This window comes from Salvia hispanica, chromosome 5 (genome assembly GCF_029641045.1).
Source record: "Salvia hispanica isolate PSC_SH4W2 chromosome 5, Shi_PSC_v1, whole genome shotgun sequence".
Taxonomy (NCBI): Eukaryota; Viridiplantae; Streptophyta; class Magnoliopsida; order Lamiales; family Lamiaceae; genus Salvia; species Salvia hispanica.
The window spans coordinates 43602926-43622918 of record NC_142696.1 but is presented as its reverse complement, the minus strand read 5'-3'; the positions used below and the strand labels follow the sequence as shown (position 1 = coordinate 43622918).

At 33.8% G+C, this 19993-nt stretch overlaps 1 protein-coding gene, 1 non-coding gene and 2 pseudogenes across 4 annotated transcripts; 3 read left to right on the top strand and 1 right to left on the bottom strand.

The window, feature by feature from the left end:
- Positions 1–1585: 1585 nt before the first annotated feature.
- Positions 1586–4177, bottom strand: LOC125188545 (transmembrane 9 superfamily member 11 pseudogene; annotated as a pseudogene). 2 transcript variants are annotated; one of them, XR_016130544.1, is made up of 2 exons: positions 4029–4177; positions 1586–3844 (listed from the first exon to the last, which is right to left on the bottom strand). The product of XR_016130544.1 is annotated as a transmembrane 9 superfamily member 11 pseudogene, transcript variant X1 (transcript). The 2 variants fall into 2 exon arrangements; XR_016130545.1 differs by having other exon boundaries at positions 1586–3818; positions 4029–4172.
- Positions 4178–10956: 6779 nt separating this feature from the next.
- TRNAR-CCU (transfer RNA arginine (anticodon CCU)) lies at positions 10957–11029 on the top strand. Its single transcript has one exon. It is a non-coding gene; the product is annotated as a tRNA-Arg (tRNA).
- Positions 11030–14272: 3243 nt separating this feature from the next.
- LOC125189279 (uncharacterized) lies at positions 14273–14882 on the top strand. Its single transcript, XM_048086570.2, has one exon. It carries the CDS (start codon positions 14303–14305, stop codon positions 14855–14857), a length of 555 nt encoding a protein of 184 aa, XP_047942527.2. The 5' UTR covers positions 14273–14302; the 3' UTR covers positions 14858–14882.
- A 727-nt stretch (positions 14883–15609) lies between these two features.
- On the top strand, positions 15610–16987 carry LOC125189280 (uncharacterized; annotated as a pseudogene).
- The last annotated feature ends 3006 nt before the right edge of the window (positions 16988–19993 follow it).

Genomic DNA, 19993 nt, shown 5'->3' with positions numbered 1-19993 from the left:
TGGAATGGGAGTGTCCGCCTCCCCGATATCGATCCCCAGCTCATGCAATGAGAAACGGTCATCCCCAGTGAACTGCGTCTCCACTGGGGTCGACGTGTGAGACGAAGCCGTTAAAAAATCAAGAGAGGGACGATAGACCATGTCCTCCCCCCCCCCCCCCGGTGACCCCTGCATCCCGTGATGCATACCGGGTTGCATCCCTCCCTGCCATACCGGCATCATCCCCATCATCTGTTGCAGCATCTGCTGCTGCATTGGGGCATACCTCCCCACCCCGGCGTTGCCTGCCCGCCGCCCGGCATCCCCCCATGCGCTCCCGCCATCATCCCCATCAACTGTTGCCAAGGGACGTTAAACCCTTGGCCCATCTGCCCGCCCATCTGGCCCCATCCAGATCCCACGGGTACCGTGGGAGTCTGAGATCCGCTCGTCACCGGACTGGACTCGTTGTTGTTGTCCATCACTCGATGTTGCTCTTGTACAGAAATTTAGAGAGAGAAAACTAAATAAAACAAGTGGTACAAATGAAAATGAAACTAAAATCGTGTATATATAGTTTTTCAAAAAAATTCAAAAAATAAAAAATACCGCTGGCCGATCGGCACGCCACAATGGCGGCGAGCGCCCACAAATCGGCGTGCGCTCGCCTATTCTCTCGCCGAAAACGCGCTGGCCGATTCCAATGGTCCGGCAAGCCGACCGGCTAGCGACGCAAATCGGCTAGCCAGTAGGCTAGCCGCTATTGGAGATGCTCTAATGTCTAATATACCGATTTACCGAGTATGGTTGAATTACCCAATTAAGACACGAGCTCTAGGATCTAGTCAAATCATGAATGTAACAAGTTGAAAACAGATAACAGAATGGAAAACAAACATCTGCTCCCAAATTCTCTTCTTGGAAATGCCACATTGCTATGTTTTGAACCAGAGTGCATTTGCCTTTGTCCTTATGCAATGCACACTTCAGTCGCGATGATAAGGTATGCACGATTAGGCTTCCATCAAAGACATACCAAAGCATCATCTCTGCTGCTGCATTTCGTATCTTCTCATAAACTGCTTTAATAATTTTCACTTCCTACCACTGCCAAATGGGCCTTAGAGGATGAGTTTTCTTAATACAACAGATCTCTAATCTCTAGTGAAGTAGATAATCCCTAAAGTGAATAATGCGCAACTTGACTTATATTTGGCAGAAACCTGTACTAAAATTAAGTGTCTCATAATGGCATTTGGTTTACTATCAATGCACATTTGGTTTACTTAGTCTTTTGAATCAAAATTGTATCGAAAATTCACATTGGGCTAAAAAAATTTTACGATATTTTCACACATTTTACTCTAAAAGGTATTGGGGGGATTTAAATTTGATGAGAGTGAGACTCAAAAACGAATATTTGGAGTCTAAAAACAGCATAAGAAAACATGGTATTGTGAAATATTAAGAACAGAATAGCATAATATCATAAAAAAAACATCTCTTCTCGAATTGTGACGAAGACAAATGATGCATGAATTATATCAAACAGAGCAGCATACTAGCATCAATAATCTACACAGCCACAGAAATTGACAAGAAAACATATCAAAAGATGAAAATTATACGTGTATATAAGGAAAAAAAGACTGCAAAGAGTAGTATAGTGGAGTATCTAATACCAAAAAATACCAAACTTCGTGGTGTTATTTTTGTGGATCAACATTCTCTACTTCATCAGAAAACAAGAAACTATTAGATAATCTTCAAAAGTTGTTTCCTGTTCACCAACACTCATCGCACCTCAGTCCAGCTTCACAGATGAAAACAGGTAATGCACGAACCAGAACGAGGAGAGGAAGCCCACTGTGCCAGTTGCAAGCATGATTGCGAACACCATGAAGAGCGAGTAGCCCAAGTAGAGCGTTGCAGAGACAGGCCCGCTCAAACTCTTGAGGTCGAATATCAAATAGTTGATGGAGTAAAGGAAAATGTATATAGCGACTGAACCAGATGCAAAGAAAGACTTCCACCACCATTTCCAGTCCTCCACACAAAGATGCATGTAAGTAAGAACAAGCGACACCTCAGCACAAACCACCACCAAAAGCATGAGCACGACAAAGAGGAATCCGAAAACATAGTACACACGGCCCATCCAGAGGCTCGACATGATAAAGAAGAGCTCGATGAAGAGTGTGCCAAAGGGAAGGGTCCCAGCGCCAAGAACCAACAGCCATGATGGATACTTCTGCTGTGGGATTTCTCGGGGGATTTGGTTTGTTCGAACAGGGAATTCTATATGAGGCGCCTTCGCACCAAAGTAGCCACCAACAAGGGTGAGGGGAACAGAGATACAGAACCACAGCAATATGAGGATGACATACAAAGAGAAAGGAATTGCTCCTGTGCTGTTACTACCCCACAATAAGAAATTCAAGAGAGTGAAAATCAGGAATGAAATACCGGGGAAGAAACAAGACACCTTCCACGAGACACCAATCCATCCCTTGTTATCCCCACAGAAGATCGTCCTCCATAAACGAACAGCTACATACCCGGCTGCAATTCCAAGAACCATGTAGAAAAACAGCATGCCTGTAATAAGAGTCCCCCGTGACGCTGGGGACATAAATCCGAGGGCAGCGAATAAAATTGTCACCGCAGCCATTCCAAGAATCTGGACCCCATTACCGACCATCACACACAGGAGCGCTGGATTAGAAGGGGCACGGAAGACATCAGCAACAACGAGCTTCCAACCCGACAACTCCTCATTCATCTGAGCTTGAGCTTCCTTGTCGAGCTCCTCATACTGGGTAAGATCCCGCCTAACAGTCCTCAAGAAGATCACAAGCACAATACCGGCCAAGAAAGTGATCACCATGAGCGAATTCAGAATCGAAAACCAATGCACTTTAGCACCCTCCATCTTCAAATACGCATCCCACCTTGAAGGCCACTTGATGTCCTTCTCCACAAAAGAGACCTCATACGAAAAAGCAAGCGGCTCATTCTCCTTGATAGGCATGGCCACCGCGTTTGGATCACAGCTAATTGAAGCTGGGTACTTGTTATACATTTTCAAGTTCTTAACCAATTCATCCTTATGCTGGAAACTACAAGCCACCACCTCAAACCCGACAACCATGTACCCTGGTATAGCTGATCCCTGGTTTTTCTCAGGCGGGATCATCTCAGCAGCATCCCCAGTGCCCATTACACGAGCCATATTGTTCTCTTCGAACTTATGGACAAGGACTGTAAACTTCAAGTGATTGAAGATATAGTACCCGTCATCGACCTTGGCACCCACCGGGTAACCCGTCCACTTCAACATATACCCATCCTTCTTAGTGTACCTAATTGCTGGCAAGTTATCAAGAATCACATTGACCTGATACATCTCATCAATCCTCTTTTTCAAAAGCTTAAACTCGTGACCCGACAAAGGCTTTGTTTGGCAGAGGAAAATCTCGGTCTCATTAGTGTACATCTTGAACCTATAGGGCGAATTCTCAATCCTATCACCCATGAGAAGCTCACCGAGATTCTCTGCACTATCCTTAATACCCTCTTTGGGTTGACAGAATGGCAAACTATAATAGCTAAAGGGCATTTCAGTGTCAATTGAAGTCAAAGAATTCACTTTCACATTCAAGGAATCACCGACTTCATATTTGTGAGGGTAACTACCGGGTAGATAAAACCCTTCGCTCAATTGAGAAATCACTAACACGATAAGCAAGACCGACACCTTCAAACTGTGAAAAGATCCCATCTTTACCGTCACTGTCGCAGATCTGGACGGCCCAGATCAAGAAATCGACGATGATTTCCTAGAAAACACAGTATATTTCAAGATCTGCCGCAACAATTCACAAATTTTAGAGGTCTTATACAGAGTAGGTGTTTCAGATCAAAATGAGTTCAAAAAATTGCACAGAAGATAAACCAATTTGAAATTTTGAAACAGAACTTGTGACGGAAACATTCAAGAAAACATTTGAAATGAATTTGAATAAGAAATGTTAGAGATCTAAACTGACCTTGAAGTAGAATCGGGATTGAAAACAGCTACATGAACATCGGCAGAGAACGTGTAGATGCCGAAATTTAGAGAAATACGCTGACTGATGGAAAGCACGACTATCTATATATGTGCTGTGTTTAATTTCAGCGTCGGTGGCTGACGTCATGCCATTTAGAAGAGAGAGATAGATTTTAACCACTATTATTATTGTTTCTTAATTGAGATTTGAGAGCACTAATAACTGTACAAAATTAAATTATCAAGATTTAGTGAAGCCTAAAACTAGGCGTTTGGCCAATTCTTAATTAAAAATTGACTCCACAAAAAAGTGTAGTAGATCGATTTGTATGTAATCTCGTGAGTTTATCAATATTTTTACTGGCTCAAAATTAGATTTACCAATATTTTTATATAGTAGTACAGTGGGGAGTGTTATATTGCTAACTCAATACCTAATTGCTAACTACAACTAAATAATAGCTATTGGATATTCAAATTAAGGGCCTAGATCATCAACCACGAAATGTCAATACGATCAACAAAAAACGTCAATAAGGGCATATGATTAATTCCATAAAATATCAATAGGGGTATTAATGTCAATTAACTATATGTTTAGTTATAACTAACTTTTAAAAGAAATCCCAAAACGTTAAATTCATATAACATATATCAAATTAAAGATAATTTTGATAAGGATTCCAACGATATCATACATGCATATGTCCCGACGTCAAAATTTGAAAAAAAAATCAAAATTTTTTCAATTTTTTCGTAAAGCAGAAATGTCAACATACTATATAAAATATGTCAATATAATATATGTAGAATGTCAATATAAGCAATGGGTTAACATTCTTAAAGCATTGTGTTGACATTCTCAAAGTATTGTGTTGATATTTCTGAAACACTATATTGACATTTTCATCTAAAACCCTAATTTGACGTTTTTATTTATCTTTTTTTTATTTTATTAATAAAAACAAAAATTACACGTGACAAATTGTAGACCACACGTTTTCTAAAATCCTATGACCTTAAATTAGTTGTAGTTAGCAATTAAGTGATGAGTTAGCAATTGATCACTCCCCGTAGTATAGGAGTATTCTTTTTTATTTCGACTAAATCAATGTGAATGAACTATGTATATTAATTAAATATTAAAATTGATGGTAGTAATACTTATGTATATCCTATGGAGGTTCAAACATTTATATGGTTAGCAATGTGGTGCATATCTTTTTGTGGCAAATCGACATTTTCGTAAAGAATTTTCAGTTTGGGAGGAATGTCGTCATTATCCCTCAAAAATGTAAATGCAATCGTTTAAAGTAGAAAGTGAAGTTGGATGAATCCTGATTGATTTTATTGTTAACTAATGCGATATAACATTAAGTTGGACGGATATATTTTTATAATTTTGATCTTTTCTTTCGTGTAAGTCTCAGATTTTTAGATTTTTTCTCATTTTACTTAACGTTTCAACATTTATATGAGTGAAAGTTTGTACACTAATTAAGAATATAATCACTCTGAATTTATATATCCTCGTAGTCATAAAGTTGTATACGAGCTCATTTGGTAGAATGTATTAAAACATAATTGTTTGATAGAAGTAGAATGTATTGATTTAGTATATAGTACCATAATTTAAATTCCCTAAACATTCGTATAATTTAGGCTGGTATAAGTTGATGTGAGTATAGTTAATTAATTAATTCTTGCAACCAAAGAATAGTTTGCAAAATTTACTATCATAAAACATTAATAAATACTAGTAGATCATTATTATCAGTATTATCTATCCAACCAAAGAATAGTTTGCAAAATCTCATCGATCAGTATATTATATAGTAATGAGATTGTGAGACATTACATCTTTGGAACAAATAAGAATATTTACACTCTAATAATGTAGCAACCAAACCGTGTAATGTAATAAAGGCAAAAGTTATTGTATGAAAAAAATTAATAACAAGTCATCTATTCATATGGCACGAAAGTGTGGTAGATAATAAATATATACTAGTTGCATTATTGTGCTAACTAATTTACAGTTATAGTAACTAATAACTTTTAATTTTGTGTATAAAAATTATCAGCACAAAGACATAATTATATCAATACAACATGTAAATTTAAATATCAACACAAAGACATAAATTTATCAACACACGAATATTGATAAATTTATATTTTTGTGTTGATATTTTTGGCATACAAAATTGATATTAGTTATTACTATGAATTAGTTAGTATTTGATCACACACCTATACTACAAGTTAGGAGAAGAAACATTTATGTATGTTAGAAGCAAGTGAAAAAGAAAGTTGACAATTGACATGTAGTGGTGTAGTAGTTTTATGTCAAAAATGTAGATTGTCTCTTAATCAAAACTAATTTCTCATCGCATTAAAAAAAGGACTAATCTGCCTACCACACAGTCACACAGAGAATCAAATTCCACTTAAATTCAATTCTCAATTATTTTGAATGTTTTATCAACTAAATTGTATATCTAGTCTTAAATTTTCATTTGAATTTTATGCATCATCATCATTATCCTTTTCTTAATATCATTATTATTTTAATAACCTCATTTTCAAAATATAAATGTATATAGTGTAGAGCTTTTTAACTCTAGCATTTACTTAATGTATAACCCCAAGTTCAATTTCTAATTGCTTGAACTTTGCAGAATTGTTTAACAATGGCTCTTATAAAAATTTCAGCAAAAATCTAAAATCACCCGCAACACACATTTCTCGAACTGAAATGTCAAAACATAAAGTTTCATAAATAAGTTCAAAAAAAATCAAAACCACACACATATATAGTTTATGTATTAATATGGAAATAATGCTTCTTGATGTAACAGTATTTAAGATATATGTAGATATTGTGCGAAGAATTTCGAACTAATTGGTTTGCATTTGCAAAGTGTGATAGTTTATCATGAGATATAATGAGATTCTTGAATAGTTTACTTTACGTATTAGTATGTGTAAGTGCAATAAGTGCAAACTGAATGTGATAGTGCGGATTCGTAACTTAAAATAAACGAAATCTCTACCTAAAGAAAATCTAAATGTTCCAAAATTATGGCTTCATGAGGCATATGACCCTTTATCAATTGGCAAGCTATAGTATTATTTATTTACAGTTTTTAATACAAATGAAAAGATATTTATCAAAGTTATACAATTACTTCAAAAGTAGTTGAAACACGAGGATTTTATATTCTTCGCATTTCATTCTCCGTAATTTTGAGTTAAGTGATTACATAATCTAAGCATGGTATATATCCCACTTTTAATCGTTTTCAAGTGCACGTGGAGCTATATATTTTTCATAACAAAATTGTTCAGTGATGTAGGAATGTGTTTCGGATTTGCGGTGATACTGATACCGAGACACGCTTTCAAGCAAACCTAGGGAGTACTGAAGTGTGAATCTTATCTATACTTCTAAAATGGAGAGTTGGATGGAAAGTCAATATTGTCTTTTTTTGAGGGAAAATATAAAGCTATTTTGTTTATCCTTTTGGTAATTTTGAGAAATGACAACTATTTGATAGAAAATTAATCCAATTAAATGATAGCTTCCCAATCAAGATTTGGAACAATTATAATAGTATGTATTTTTAAAATTAAATTTATTTTAATTCAATAACTGATTTATTAAATATTCTTTATAATCCTTTAGATATTAAAATTATCGTATGCAATATTAAAACTAAATTTATTATTTATATTTAATATTAAAGCTATATAAATATATTTACATTTAAATTTAGTGTACATAATTACGGAATAAGATGAAATTATATATATTTAAAATTAAATTTGACTTACTATAAAGTTTGTATGACTTCTTAATATAAATAGTAGTGTAAATTGTCACATTATTCAAAACAACCAAGATGCATAAAATATTATCGTTATTTTAAGTGATAATTTATTTTTTGTATGTATATGTGGTGGGAAGTAAGAAATTTATTCTTTCTAATATTAAAAATTCATTTAGTCTTTGGCCATGTATATCAAGTTATGCCATGGTCTGAAGTTAAGCAGAAGAAATAAACAATCAACTAAAGTGTGATTATTGGATAATACAAATTTTTTAACTTGACTTCTCTAAGAAGTTTTAAATTTTTATGATTTTATTTATTCATATATTTAATGTGGATATGTTTAATATTCCTGAAAAATTTTCAATTAATTTTTTTTAATTAAGCTATTAAATTCTAATTTACCTTTTATTTCGATTAATGACTATCATAGCACTATCAATAAATATTTTTACTCACACATATTTTCTTTAATAGTATATCTTATTCTAATTAAGTCATATTCTTTGAACATAGTTACACATCTTCTTTTTGTCATTAATTTTTATTGTTTTAACTTCATTTAAATTATAAACTAAAATTGTAATGTATAGATATTTCATTCATTAGGGAGTAGTAAATTCGTCATTTAGAGTTAGACAAGATAAATACATTTCTATTTTTTTAAATCTTCACACTAATTAGAATTTATAATTTGTATATATTTATTATATGAGTAGTGATTTAGAGACATAATGTCTCCAAGCCATAATACCCTTATGGCATTTTGACATAGATATATTTTTTATAATGACTACTTTACCCAATATCATATTAAATGGATACAAATCTAATTAAGGAATATTAAATCAAATGAAATATGTTTATCTAAATGCATATTTATTGATTTGATTGGAGATAAGCTACAATCATGCTCGAAACTTTTTATATGTTTACATGCCATTTTTTTCATGTTAATTTTGTACTATTTTATTTATTTAAAAATTATGAATTCAGATTATAAATTAGTTACTATAATGCATACTAATTATTATTTAATAATAAAATAATTTGATAACTTCATATATTATTATTTTTTCAAATAAATTTTTATCTAATCAGTTGATAATTTAATTATGAGTTATTTTCTTTTTTTATGTTATACTTTTATAGCCGGTTAATTTTATTATTTTTTTTGTTAAATTTCTTATTCAAATTTGAATTGTATGATTAAATAATAGTAGTAGTTAGGCCATCTCCAACCATTCACGCCAAACTCAAACCCATTTTTGAGTATATGTCACACAAAAAAGTAGTTTTATTCCAACCATTTACACCATATTTATGTTTACACCATTTTTGAGTATTTGTCTAACAAAATTTTGGAGTAAACACCATATTTGGTGTTAATCCATTCAAAAACCCAAAAATGGGTTTGCGTTTGGTGTACGATTGGAGAAATTATCTACACCAAAAATGAGTTTTGGTGTATGGTTGGAGATGGTCTTATTATGATGAATCATTTATTTGCGTTATCTTTTGTATTTTTGTATTAATTTTCTTAACTTTTATCACATGTATCTTTTTATATTTTGATTGACAAGTACTAGTTAGCCTTCGACTCTATAAAATTATGCTTAGAAAATTAATTTTATAATGTTTCAAAAATAAAAAATTATTTTAGATTTTAATGCGAAAATAATTGGATGAATCAACTTTTCTCATTTTAGATTATTTAATATATCGTACATCAATTAATTATATTAAGAATTAAGAAAATTAAGAATCATAAGCTCCATTAGTAGTATCCTTTTTTAGTTAGTAATTTTAATATAAGAAAATGAGAAGATTTTAAATATATAGCTTTAAAATGTTAAATATAAGAGTATTAGTTAAGAACATGTGATTTATTTTTTTTGAGTTGTAATTCCAGAAATAATAGTAAAAATGAAATGTAAAGAATTAATATTACAATTTTAAAAAAATTTAAATCAAAATTGCATACTCCAAATTTGTTGCTACATGATATAGTAAAATTTCAATATTTAATAAAGAAAAATAAATATTAATTATGGTCAATACTAGCATTAACAATGATGCAAAAAAATAATAATTTAAAGTTATTTATATTTTGAAATATAATTTAATTTTTCTTGATACATTAAATTTAGTTAAGAACTCTATATTTTACAAATAATCAAATTAACCTTATCAAGATCTTAATTAATACTACTTCCATATATAAATGCAGGGGCAACAAAGTACATATATAAAATTTAAATTTAATTTAAAATTAAATGTAAAATAAAATTACTACTTTAACCTCATTATGTCTCCGACATTATGTCTCCAAAACATTTTTCTTATTATATTTTGTAGCACAAGTGTTAATACTAGTGTTGTAAATTAGAACAAAAGACTTGACTGGTCATTAGCATTTGTTCTTTGCTTTGGAATTTTAGTGAATAAATGTGTTCACCGTCTTTTGCATTGTATGTTGATGGTTTTAGGTCTTACGGATCCCAGTCTTCCCGCGGCATTATTTAATAGGTCATTAATTACTTTTAAGTTCTCGAGAATATGTAAACGATAGCTTTCATATAGGTAAAGACTTCTTAATCTAAATGACGCATATCCATAGTGTGTGGATACAAATCAAATCATATCCTAACATAAATGGAAAAGATATGGTAAATCCCTAAAATATCTAAAAAAATAACAGTGAAGGATCGGAGCAACATAATTTTAGACATCATACTTCCCGCCTAAAGCAAGGATTTTTATTGATTTTTATCTTTATGATTTCTAAAATTTGCTTATGCCGTTAGCCCCTGGGTTCTTAAGCTTAATTGTGTCTTAATTTCCTTACATTTTCACTTTGTCTTGATGGTAACTATAGCACATAAAACTTTTGATTCATGCATGTTTATAAAAAATTTAAAATTTAAAATTACTAACATTTTTGAAAGATCAACGGTTTGTTAGTTATTTGGAAATCTTATTCGGATCCTAGTTGTACAAGAGGGTGTCAAGGCTCAAGAGTGTGGGTTTAAATTTAGACAACAAATAGGTCTTAGTTTATATTGAAACAAAAATGCATTTTACACAACAACGGCGCCTGTAGCTCAGTGGATAGAGCGTCTGTTTCCTAAGCAGAAAGTCGTAGGTTCTACCCCTACCTGGCGCGTAGCTAACTATTAATTACCTGTCAATCTAAAAACGTATGAGTGGCGACTTTTTTTAGTCAATATTACTGACTCCAACAAGTGAATAATCTTTTTCTTTGCATTGGGTATATCTCATGTAAATGGATGTCACTATTTTGCTTTACATATATATGTATTGATGTCGAGCATATATTAAAAAATGCTCTATTCTTCTTAATTTAACTGTGATAACACCTCCACTAGCAAGAAGGTTCACAACTAGCTTCCAAATTGTAGCCTATTTGCCCTTTGAAATGTATTTACCAATCATCCTCAATGCACCAAACTTGATATATTAATCCAAAATGTCTCATTCGATCTCTCACTATAAATGTCTTATGATCACACATTGGAATCTTGGATCATACACAGAAACGGAGCTAAGATTATAAATGAAAATGGGCAAAATTATATGTGAGAAAAACTTGAGAATTAGAAAAATGGCAAATACAAGAAAAGTTAATTTTTTGCAAAATCGGATAATAAAGTAGTATATATAAACATATTTGAGGAGGGACATTTGCCCCACCTTCGTATAAGGTGGCTCCCTGTACACACGTCTTCAGCGTATTTCTTGCAGCCTTGCATGTTCATCCTCCTCGTTTGTGGAATACTAAGAGACAATATCCTCATTCCTCATCAGTCATCAGATTCATCATAGTCTTAATGACCACATTCGGTTCTAATACTACTATTTCCAAGAACACCAACATTTCGCTTAAACAGATCATCACTTTTACCTCTTAACGTTTGATTGTCCTAATCTTTCCCTAACTTGGGTGCACTATTCATCTTCTGGCACTAATTCATAGACATGGTCACAGCTATGCCTAGATGGGATATAACTTCCTCCCTAAGGCTCACCATTCTTACCGGGGACGGAGCTAAAAATTTGTAGAAAACAGGACAAATTTACATATGAAGAAATTTTAAAATTTTGAGGAAGGGCTTTTAGTAGAAGATTAAAATAAATAAATTTAAAATAGGTATATAAATACATGTAATAGAAAACATGAGGTGGGGCAATTGCCCCTCTTTAAGAGATTGAGTAAATATAGATCCGCCCTTGATTCTTACAATTGTCTCCCTCACCAACTCTCTCACAGTATCACTCTCTCCATAACCCTCACCCTAACAAGCATGATTCGAAATGCTATAAAGAAAGATCGGGTTTTATATATTGTTGATGAATCGTGAGAATTTATAAGACCACCCCCATCAGTGACTATGAGATGGGGGTGGAGCATATAAGACAAAATAGGAAGTATTAAAAATAAAGCAAAAATAAAATTATCCAACCCAACCCTCATTTTCAAGGCTTGTCAGCCGGCCCATACAAAAGTGAAGGCCAAATGACACATGTCGAATTTTCATTGGTTTCCTGTATTATTATTTTTACTTTTCTTATTTACTACTATTAATTATTGATTATCACTATTTTATTTAATAATGTACATGTCTTAGAATTGTAATCTATAAATATGAAATCTAAATACTTTTTGAATATTGTGAATTTATGAAATTTTTATTACTTTAAGTGATTAATTTTAATTTATTTAATTACTATTATTTTTGTCTTTATATATCATTTCAAAACTCATGTGAATTATTCTTCCAAACATTCATGTCAGCCCCTTTTCTGAAAAATTCACGTGAACTAGTTCATTTTATTTATGATTAATTGTTTTTTTTTATTATTATTTCTTTATTATTTGCTACTTTTTTATTGTGCTTCATTTTTTCTGTATATATCCCACTAAGCATGCAAAACTCTTCACAAACAAATAACTTTCTTTTCATTCTTGTTTTGATAAATTTGATTTCATGGATCCAAATTATCCAGACTATCGTCCTTGTTTCTCAAACCATCAAAATTCCCAAAATTATCAACAATTATCAGAATATCCAAACTCCCAATGTTTTTCAAATCCGGAGTATTCACAAAACCTTGAATTTTCTCCAAATTTAAGCCAAATTCCTACATCTACTGAAATTTCCACGTCTGGAAATATCACCCGCAATTTGTTCGGAGATGTCCAACAAGTAGGGGTGAGCAAAAAAAACCGAAAACCGAATATCCGAACCGAACCAAACCGAAATTTTAAAATTCGGTTCGGTTTTTTCGGTTTTTCGGTTTGGTTCGATTTTGAAAATAATAAAAATTCGATTTTTCAGTACGGTTCAGTTCGGATGAAAAAAAAATCAAAAAACCGAAAAACTGAATTATATTTTATAATAATATATATATTATATATATATACTAGCCTTAAAACTAAACCCTAAAAATACACATCAAACTTTCCGCCGCCTCCATTCTCCCTCCACTCTCTAACTCTCCAGCCGTCCACCCATGCTCTCCAGCCATCCAGCCGTCCACCCATGCTCTCCATCCATCAACGTCGGCCTCCCCAGAGGTCCACCCACGCCACGCCAGCTTCGGTATGACGCCTCCAGCTCTCCACTCACGCCGTCGCCTCTAGTACTACGCCGGCGCCTCCAGAAGTCCACCCACGCTAGCTCCATCCTGTCGCCGTCACCGTCACCTCCAACTCCAGTCCGTCACCGTCGCCCAGTCATAGATTTATTGTATTTTCATACCGATAACACTAATTTTGAGTAGTTGATAGTTTATTGTTTCAATAGCATTATATGTATTTTACAGATTAATTGTACAATATGTATTCTACACAGATGAATTTTGATTAGTAATTTAGTTAGATTAGTACGTATTTTATCGGTTTACACATTTGTATGTATTTTTGAATTTTCTTTTTTTGGGTTTTTTTAAATCATTAATAATTTCGGTTTTTCGGTTTAGTTCGGTTTCTGTAGTTCGGTTTTCGGGTTTCGGTTTTTCGGTTTCGGTTCGGTTTTAATATTAGAAAAATTTTGGTTTTTCGGTTCTGTTCGGTTTGGGCGAAAAACCGAACCGAAATCCGAATGCTCACCCCTACCAACAAGCGAACAAAAATCAGAGGAGCTCAAAAAATCTAAGTTGGGGTATGAAAGAAGACATAGCACTTATGTCTTCTTGGGTCTACGCAAGCGAAGATAGTGTGCGTGGTAAAAATCAGAAGGGAGATACATTATGGCTAAATGTCCATAAATTGTATCATGTCTGCCAAGCAGAAAATCCAGGTGAAATTAACAAAAGAAATATGGACTCTTTGAAGGGTCAATGGAAACAACTTAACGGAAACGCCAACAAATGGGTGGCTGCTTGCAGAGCTGCCAACGCCCGAAAAAGGAGTGGCATGAGCGACCAGGATGTTGAGAATGAAGCTCATAGCATCTACAAAGGCGACGGAGGCAACGGCTTTCAAGATTTGATAGTGTTTAATGAAGTTATGAGTAAACATGAGAAGTGGAGTGTTCATGATGCAACACATGTATTTCCTGACAATGAAAATTTTGCTAATGAACAGGATGGCAGCAGCTCAAAGAGGACAAAGACTTCTGAATCCGGCGAGTATACTATCCCTTCAAATCCGGAAACTCCCACATCTGTACATTCAACTATTTCCCGACCTATAGGCAGAGACAAGGCAAAAAGGAAAGGAAAAGGCAAGGTAACACAATCTGATTCTATTAATGCACAATGTGCTGCAGATCTTCATGCACTTAGGCTAGCTAAAGATAATGAGAACGAAATAGCAAGGGCTCGACTGCAGCTAGAACGTGAAAAGCTGGATAAGCCCTCTATGAAGATGTACCAAAGAATGTTGCTTAAATTATTGGAGAAAGAGCACTTGTCCCCAGAAGATCAAGACATGAAACGCAACCTAACGGAGATTGTGTTTGGAAAATAAATGCTTTTAGTTTGAGATGAGTTTGGCGTGAGAACAAGTTATGTAATAGTAGTTTGGTGTAATCTTAGTTGTTGTAATATCTGTATGGTGTGCTTTTAATTATGTAATGTTAGTTTTGTGTGATCTTAATTTACTTCATTTGGTGTGATCTTTGTTTGCACTTTATGTAACATAAATTTATGTAACATAAATTAGTGTCACAAGAATTTTCTGCAAAAGTAAGTGGGATGTCACAAACTTCAAATTTTACCACATGGATTTGCATATATGAGTTTGATATCACATGCATTTACTAGTAAAAATAATTATTAAGATGTCAGGAACATTATTTCTCTATCACATGCAAAAGTAAGTGGGATTTCAGAAACAATATGTCACGTGCATTTTCTGGCAAAAGTGATTGAGAAGTCACAAGCGTAATTTCTTTATCACATGCATTTTCTGGAAAAAGTGATTATTATGTCACAAGCGTAATTTATTTATCACATGCATGTTCTGGAAAAAGTGATTGATATGTCACATGCATTACTGCAAGTGTGTCTATCACATGTCTTGTTGGAAATATGAGTCAGATATCACATGCATTATACTACTAAAGTTATTGATATATCACATGCATTACTGCAAATGTGTCTATCACATGTCTAGGTGAAAATATGAATTCTGCGCCACTTGTAAATAGTATTTAGTTTATAAATAGCTTGTGAATTCTTTTTGAAGATAACACCAATTACTTACTCCAATTCCAAAAAATGTCTTCCAGTGAAAACTCATCACTTTCATCAGATTCAAGTTCTGATGATTCAAATACCATTGCACTCAATCAATGGGAAGAACGAGTTTCTCAACAAAATCATCAAATTTATACAATTGTTGAGAATATGTTATCTAACATTCCCAATCTAACTGCAGGGGTCCAAGCTTCTAGAGTAAGAAAAAGGTATTGTGAAAGGCAATGCGAGATTGGTGCTGGGCGTTTGATCAATGACTATTTTGGTCCCAACCCGACGTACGGACCAGAGGTGTTCCGACGCCGATTTCGCATGCACAAATTCGTATTCCTTCGGATAGTAGAAGCTGTGACTGCTAACGATGAGTATTTTCAGGAGAGACGCGATGCTACTGGGAGACAAAGTTTATCCTCTTTACAGAAGTGTACAGGAGCTATGCGGGTGTTGGCGTATAGGACATCATCCGATGTCGTCGATGAATATTTGCGGATGAGTTCAACGGCGACAAGAGATTCTCTAATGCATTTTGTTGATGGTGTTATTTCATGTTTTGGTGCCACATATCTTAGAAGACCTAATGAACAAGATATAGCCAAACTTCTATATGTAGCAGATCAACGTGGTTTCCCAGGCATGATAGGGAATATAGACTGCATGCATTGGCAGTGGAAAAATTGTCCTAACGCATGGGCTGGACAATATACAGGGAGAAGTGGAAAACCAACGATCATTTTGGAAGTTGTGGCATCATACGACTTATGGATATGGCATGCATTCTTTGGGACTCCAGGTTCGTGCAATGATATTAATGTACTCCATCGGTCTCCTGTTTTTGATGATGTCTTAGAAGGTCGAGCACCATATGTTAATTATGTAGTGAATGGTCATCAATATAATAGGGCATACTATCTTACTGATGGCATATATCCTGCATGGGCTACATTTGTCAAATCAATCACTTCTCCACAAACTCAAAAGCATAAGTTGTTTGCTCAACACCAAGAGTCCATTAGAAAAGATGTTGAGCGAGCATTTGGAGTCCTACAAGCACGTTTCGCATTTTTGCGACGGCCGTGTCTTGTATGGGATAAGATTTTGATGGGACAAATTATGATGACTTGATATGATAGTAGAAGATGAACGTGATACATATCAAAATTATTATGATGCCACTGAGTTTATTGAAGATACGCATACAAGAGTACATGAAGAAAATGTTGAAGCCTTTTGCTATTCCACTCAACGGATCGGGAGCTTGTCATCATATATGACTAAACGAGCTAAACTCCGCAATAGAGAAGCTCATATTGCTCTTCGAGAAGATTTGATTGAGCATATTTGGAATAAATTTGGCACAAACAATTAAATATGTACTAATGTTTATCTTGTTTAAGCTAGTTTTTTTTTTCCACTCTTCATTTGTATTTTGGTTTATTTATTTCTATTATCATATTGTATTTTTTAATGTGTGTAATTTATTATTATATTGTGCTTTAATTATTTGAATATCTAATATTTTCTGTTTTAAATTTGAATCATATACTTTTTTATTATAATTTGTAGATATTATTTAATATATTTAAATTAATTATAAATCAAAATATTAATATAAAATATATGAAAAAGAAAATATTGGGTTGGGTTGGGTTGGGTTGGGTTGGGGTCACTGGTGGAAGTAAAAAAGTTGATGGGGTTTGAATTGAGTGAGGGTTGTGTATGTGGAGGATAGAGAAATGAATATTTTATTAAAAACTTGATTGAGGTTGGATTGGATGAGTGCCACGGATGGAGATAGTCTAATCGATAATTAATTTTGCACTACTTGGTACCTCTATTACTCTATATATTTGATGGGAAATACAAAAATTATATTGATGCAAAGTTTATAAATTTTAGGGGCTGAATATTAATTTATGTATTTATTGTAGTCTTTGATCATATTTCGCCGCCCCCAATTTTATGAATTACTAGTATTATAAATGCGGCGGGTACACCAAAACTGAATAATGCAAATAATTAACATTAATTTAATTCTGTCTAAATCAAATAAATTTATAAGTAACATTGTTTAATTTTGTCGAAATCAAATAAATTTAGAAGTAACATTAATCTGATTCTGTCAAATTATTTTAAGTAATCTTGATCATATTTGACCAACCCAATTTTCTGAATTATCATAATTGCTTAAGGGACATCAAAACTGAACAATGCAAATTATTAACACTGATCTAACTATATATGTCGAAATCAAATAAATTATAAAGTAAATTGATTAAATTTTCTGTCGAAACCGCATAAATTTAGAATTGTAATAGAAGTATAAACTTAGAATGAGTGATAACAGAGTATGGACCTAAATTCAATATGTCCAAGTGCAAAGCATATATTGTGACATTGAAATTTCAGAGGTTTACAACTAATGGAATATTGCAATGGAAGAGTACAAACATCATATATTCTTAAAATTATACCATTCGTGTAAAGTCTAATAAGTACTCCCTATATGTCGGTAGAAGCCTCAACTTCATTATAGTGTTGTATTTATTATGGGGTATTTTATATTGATGTGAATAAAGAGTTTACAAATACTAGATTAATTTAAATCATTATATGGGGTAATATATAATCTCTCACTCCATGTATAATCGAAATGATTTGCAAAAATTTATGTTTATACTATGATTTATGAAATTTTAAAGCCCTACCATTTATTTCCATGAAGATTTTTATAGTATTAATTCTAGAAATTGTATTATTTGGCGTAAAATATTGATTACTGGAGAGCGTGAATTTTAATCTCAACATTGTGGTTATTTTACAATTGAAATGAAACAAAACTTTGGTTACTCCGATCCAGTCCACACGATAAACTAGGACAAATAACCGAATTTATCTCAATCTCTAAATATTTTACTATCAAATTTTATGACAAGCCTTTGAAATCTATCATCCATCACGACCTTTGTTTATCATTTTATTATTATATTTTAATTTTTATTTAATTTAGTAATTAATTTTAATTAATTCTAAAATTTCAAATAAAAGTACAGATTAGTATCATCGTATGCAACTTACTTTTCAAATAATTGACATTCGGCCAGATGGCAAACATAAAATCATAGTAGTATTGAAAATATTTTTAATTATATCTAATTGCACCTGCTTCGCTAACTGTCAAATTTCCAGGTCACGGTGCAATTAAATCTAACACATCACCACTCTATATCCATATAATAGGATACATATACGTGGCAGAATTTAGACGATTAATTTTAACATATCTTCATTTTTTATTTAGTTTTATCATATGATAGTGTACATTAATAAATTTCTAGGCTTCTAGCCCAACACTCATTGACTCGGAATATTCTTAGTTTACTTGTGACATTTATTGAAAAAGCGGTAAAATACCATAGTAAAATTCATAGTTAAAGAAGCAATTACTCATTTAGTTTATAAGAGTATCCACAATAGCGGCTAGCCGACCGGCTAGCAAAATTCATAGTTAAAGAAGCAATTACTCATTTAGTTTATAAGAGCATCCACAATAGCGGCTAGCCGATTCGCGTTGCTAGCCGGTCGGCTAGCCGAGAATCGGCGAGAAAATCGGTGTGAGCTAGTCGATTCGCGTGTGTTGGCCGCCATTGTGGCGTGCCGATCGGCCAGCGATCGGCCAACGCCAATTTTCATTTTTTTTTAATTTTTTTTTAAAACCTATATATACGCGATTTTAGTTTCATTTTCATTTGCACCACTTGTTTTAACAAGTTTTCTCTCTCTCTAAATTTCTGTACAAGAGCAACATCGAGCGATGACTTACGCGGGTGGTAGCAGTGGTGGTAGTGGTGGGGATACTGAGGAGTACGAACGGCAGATGAACGAGGCTATGGAGGCCTACATGAACCGCGAGCTAGAGCGGTACATGCGAAGGGTCGAACAGCATGCGGTACCTCGCTCTCCACCGGTTGTCCACCGCCGAGCAGTGATTGATCGGGATCACGTAGCTGCACATCAGCGGCTATATGACGACTACTTCTCTCCGGACCCGCGGTTTCCAACAACCATGTCCAGGCGGCGTTTTAGAATGCGCAGGGAGTTGTTTATGCGTATCGTTGACGCTTTGGAGCGTCGATATCTTTATTTTTGCTTCAGGCACGATGCGGCTGGCAGACCCGGCCACACTCCTATCCAAAAGTGCACGACGGCAATCAGGCAGTTGGCCTACGGAGGCGCAGCAGACATGTGGGATGAGTACCTCCACATCGGTGAGACGACTTCTCTGGAATGTCTGAAGTTTTTATGTCAGGGAGTGATTCAAATTTTCGGTGAGCAATACCTTCGAAACCCTACCCCCAAGATTGTCAGAATCTGATGCAGATGCACGGGGAGCAGCATGGGTTCCCCG

What these genes read in the sequence shown, in the direction of transcription:
- LOC125189279 (XM_048086570.2), top strand. Translation starts at nt 14,303, where the DNA reads ATGAGCGACCAGGATGTTGAGAATGAAGCTCATAGCATCTACAAAGGC.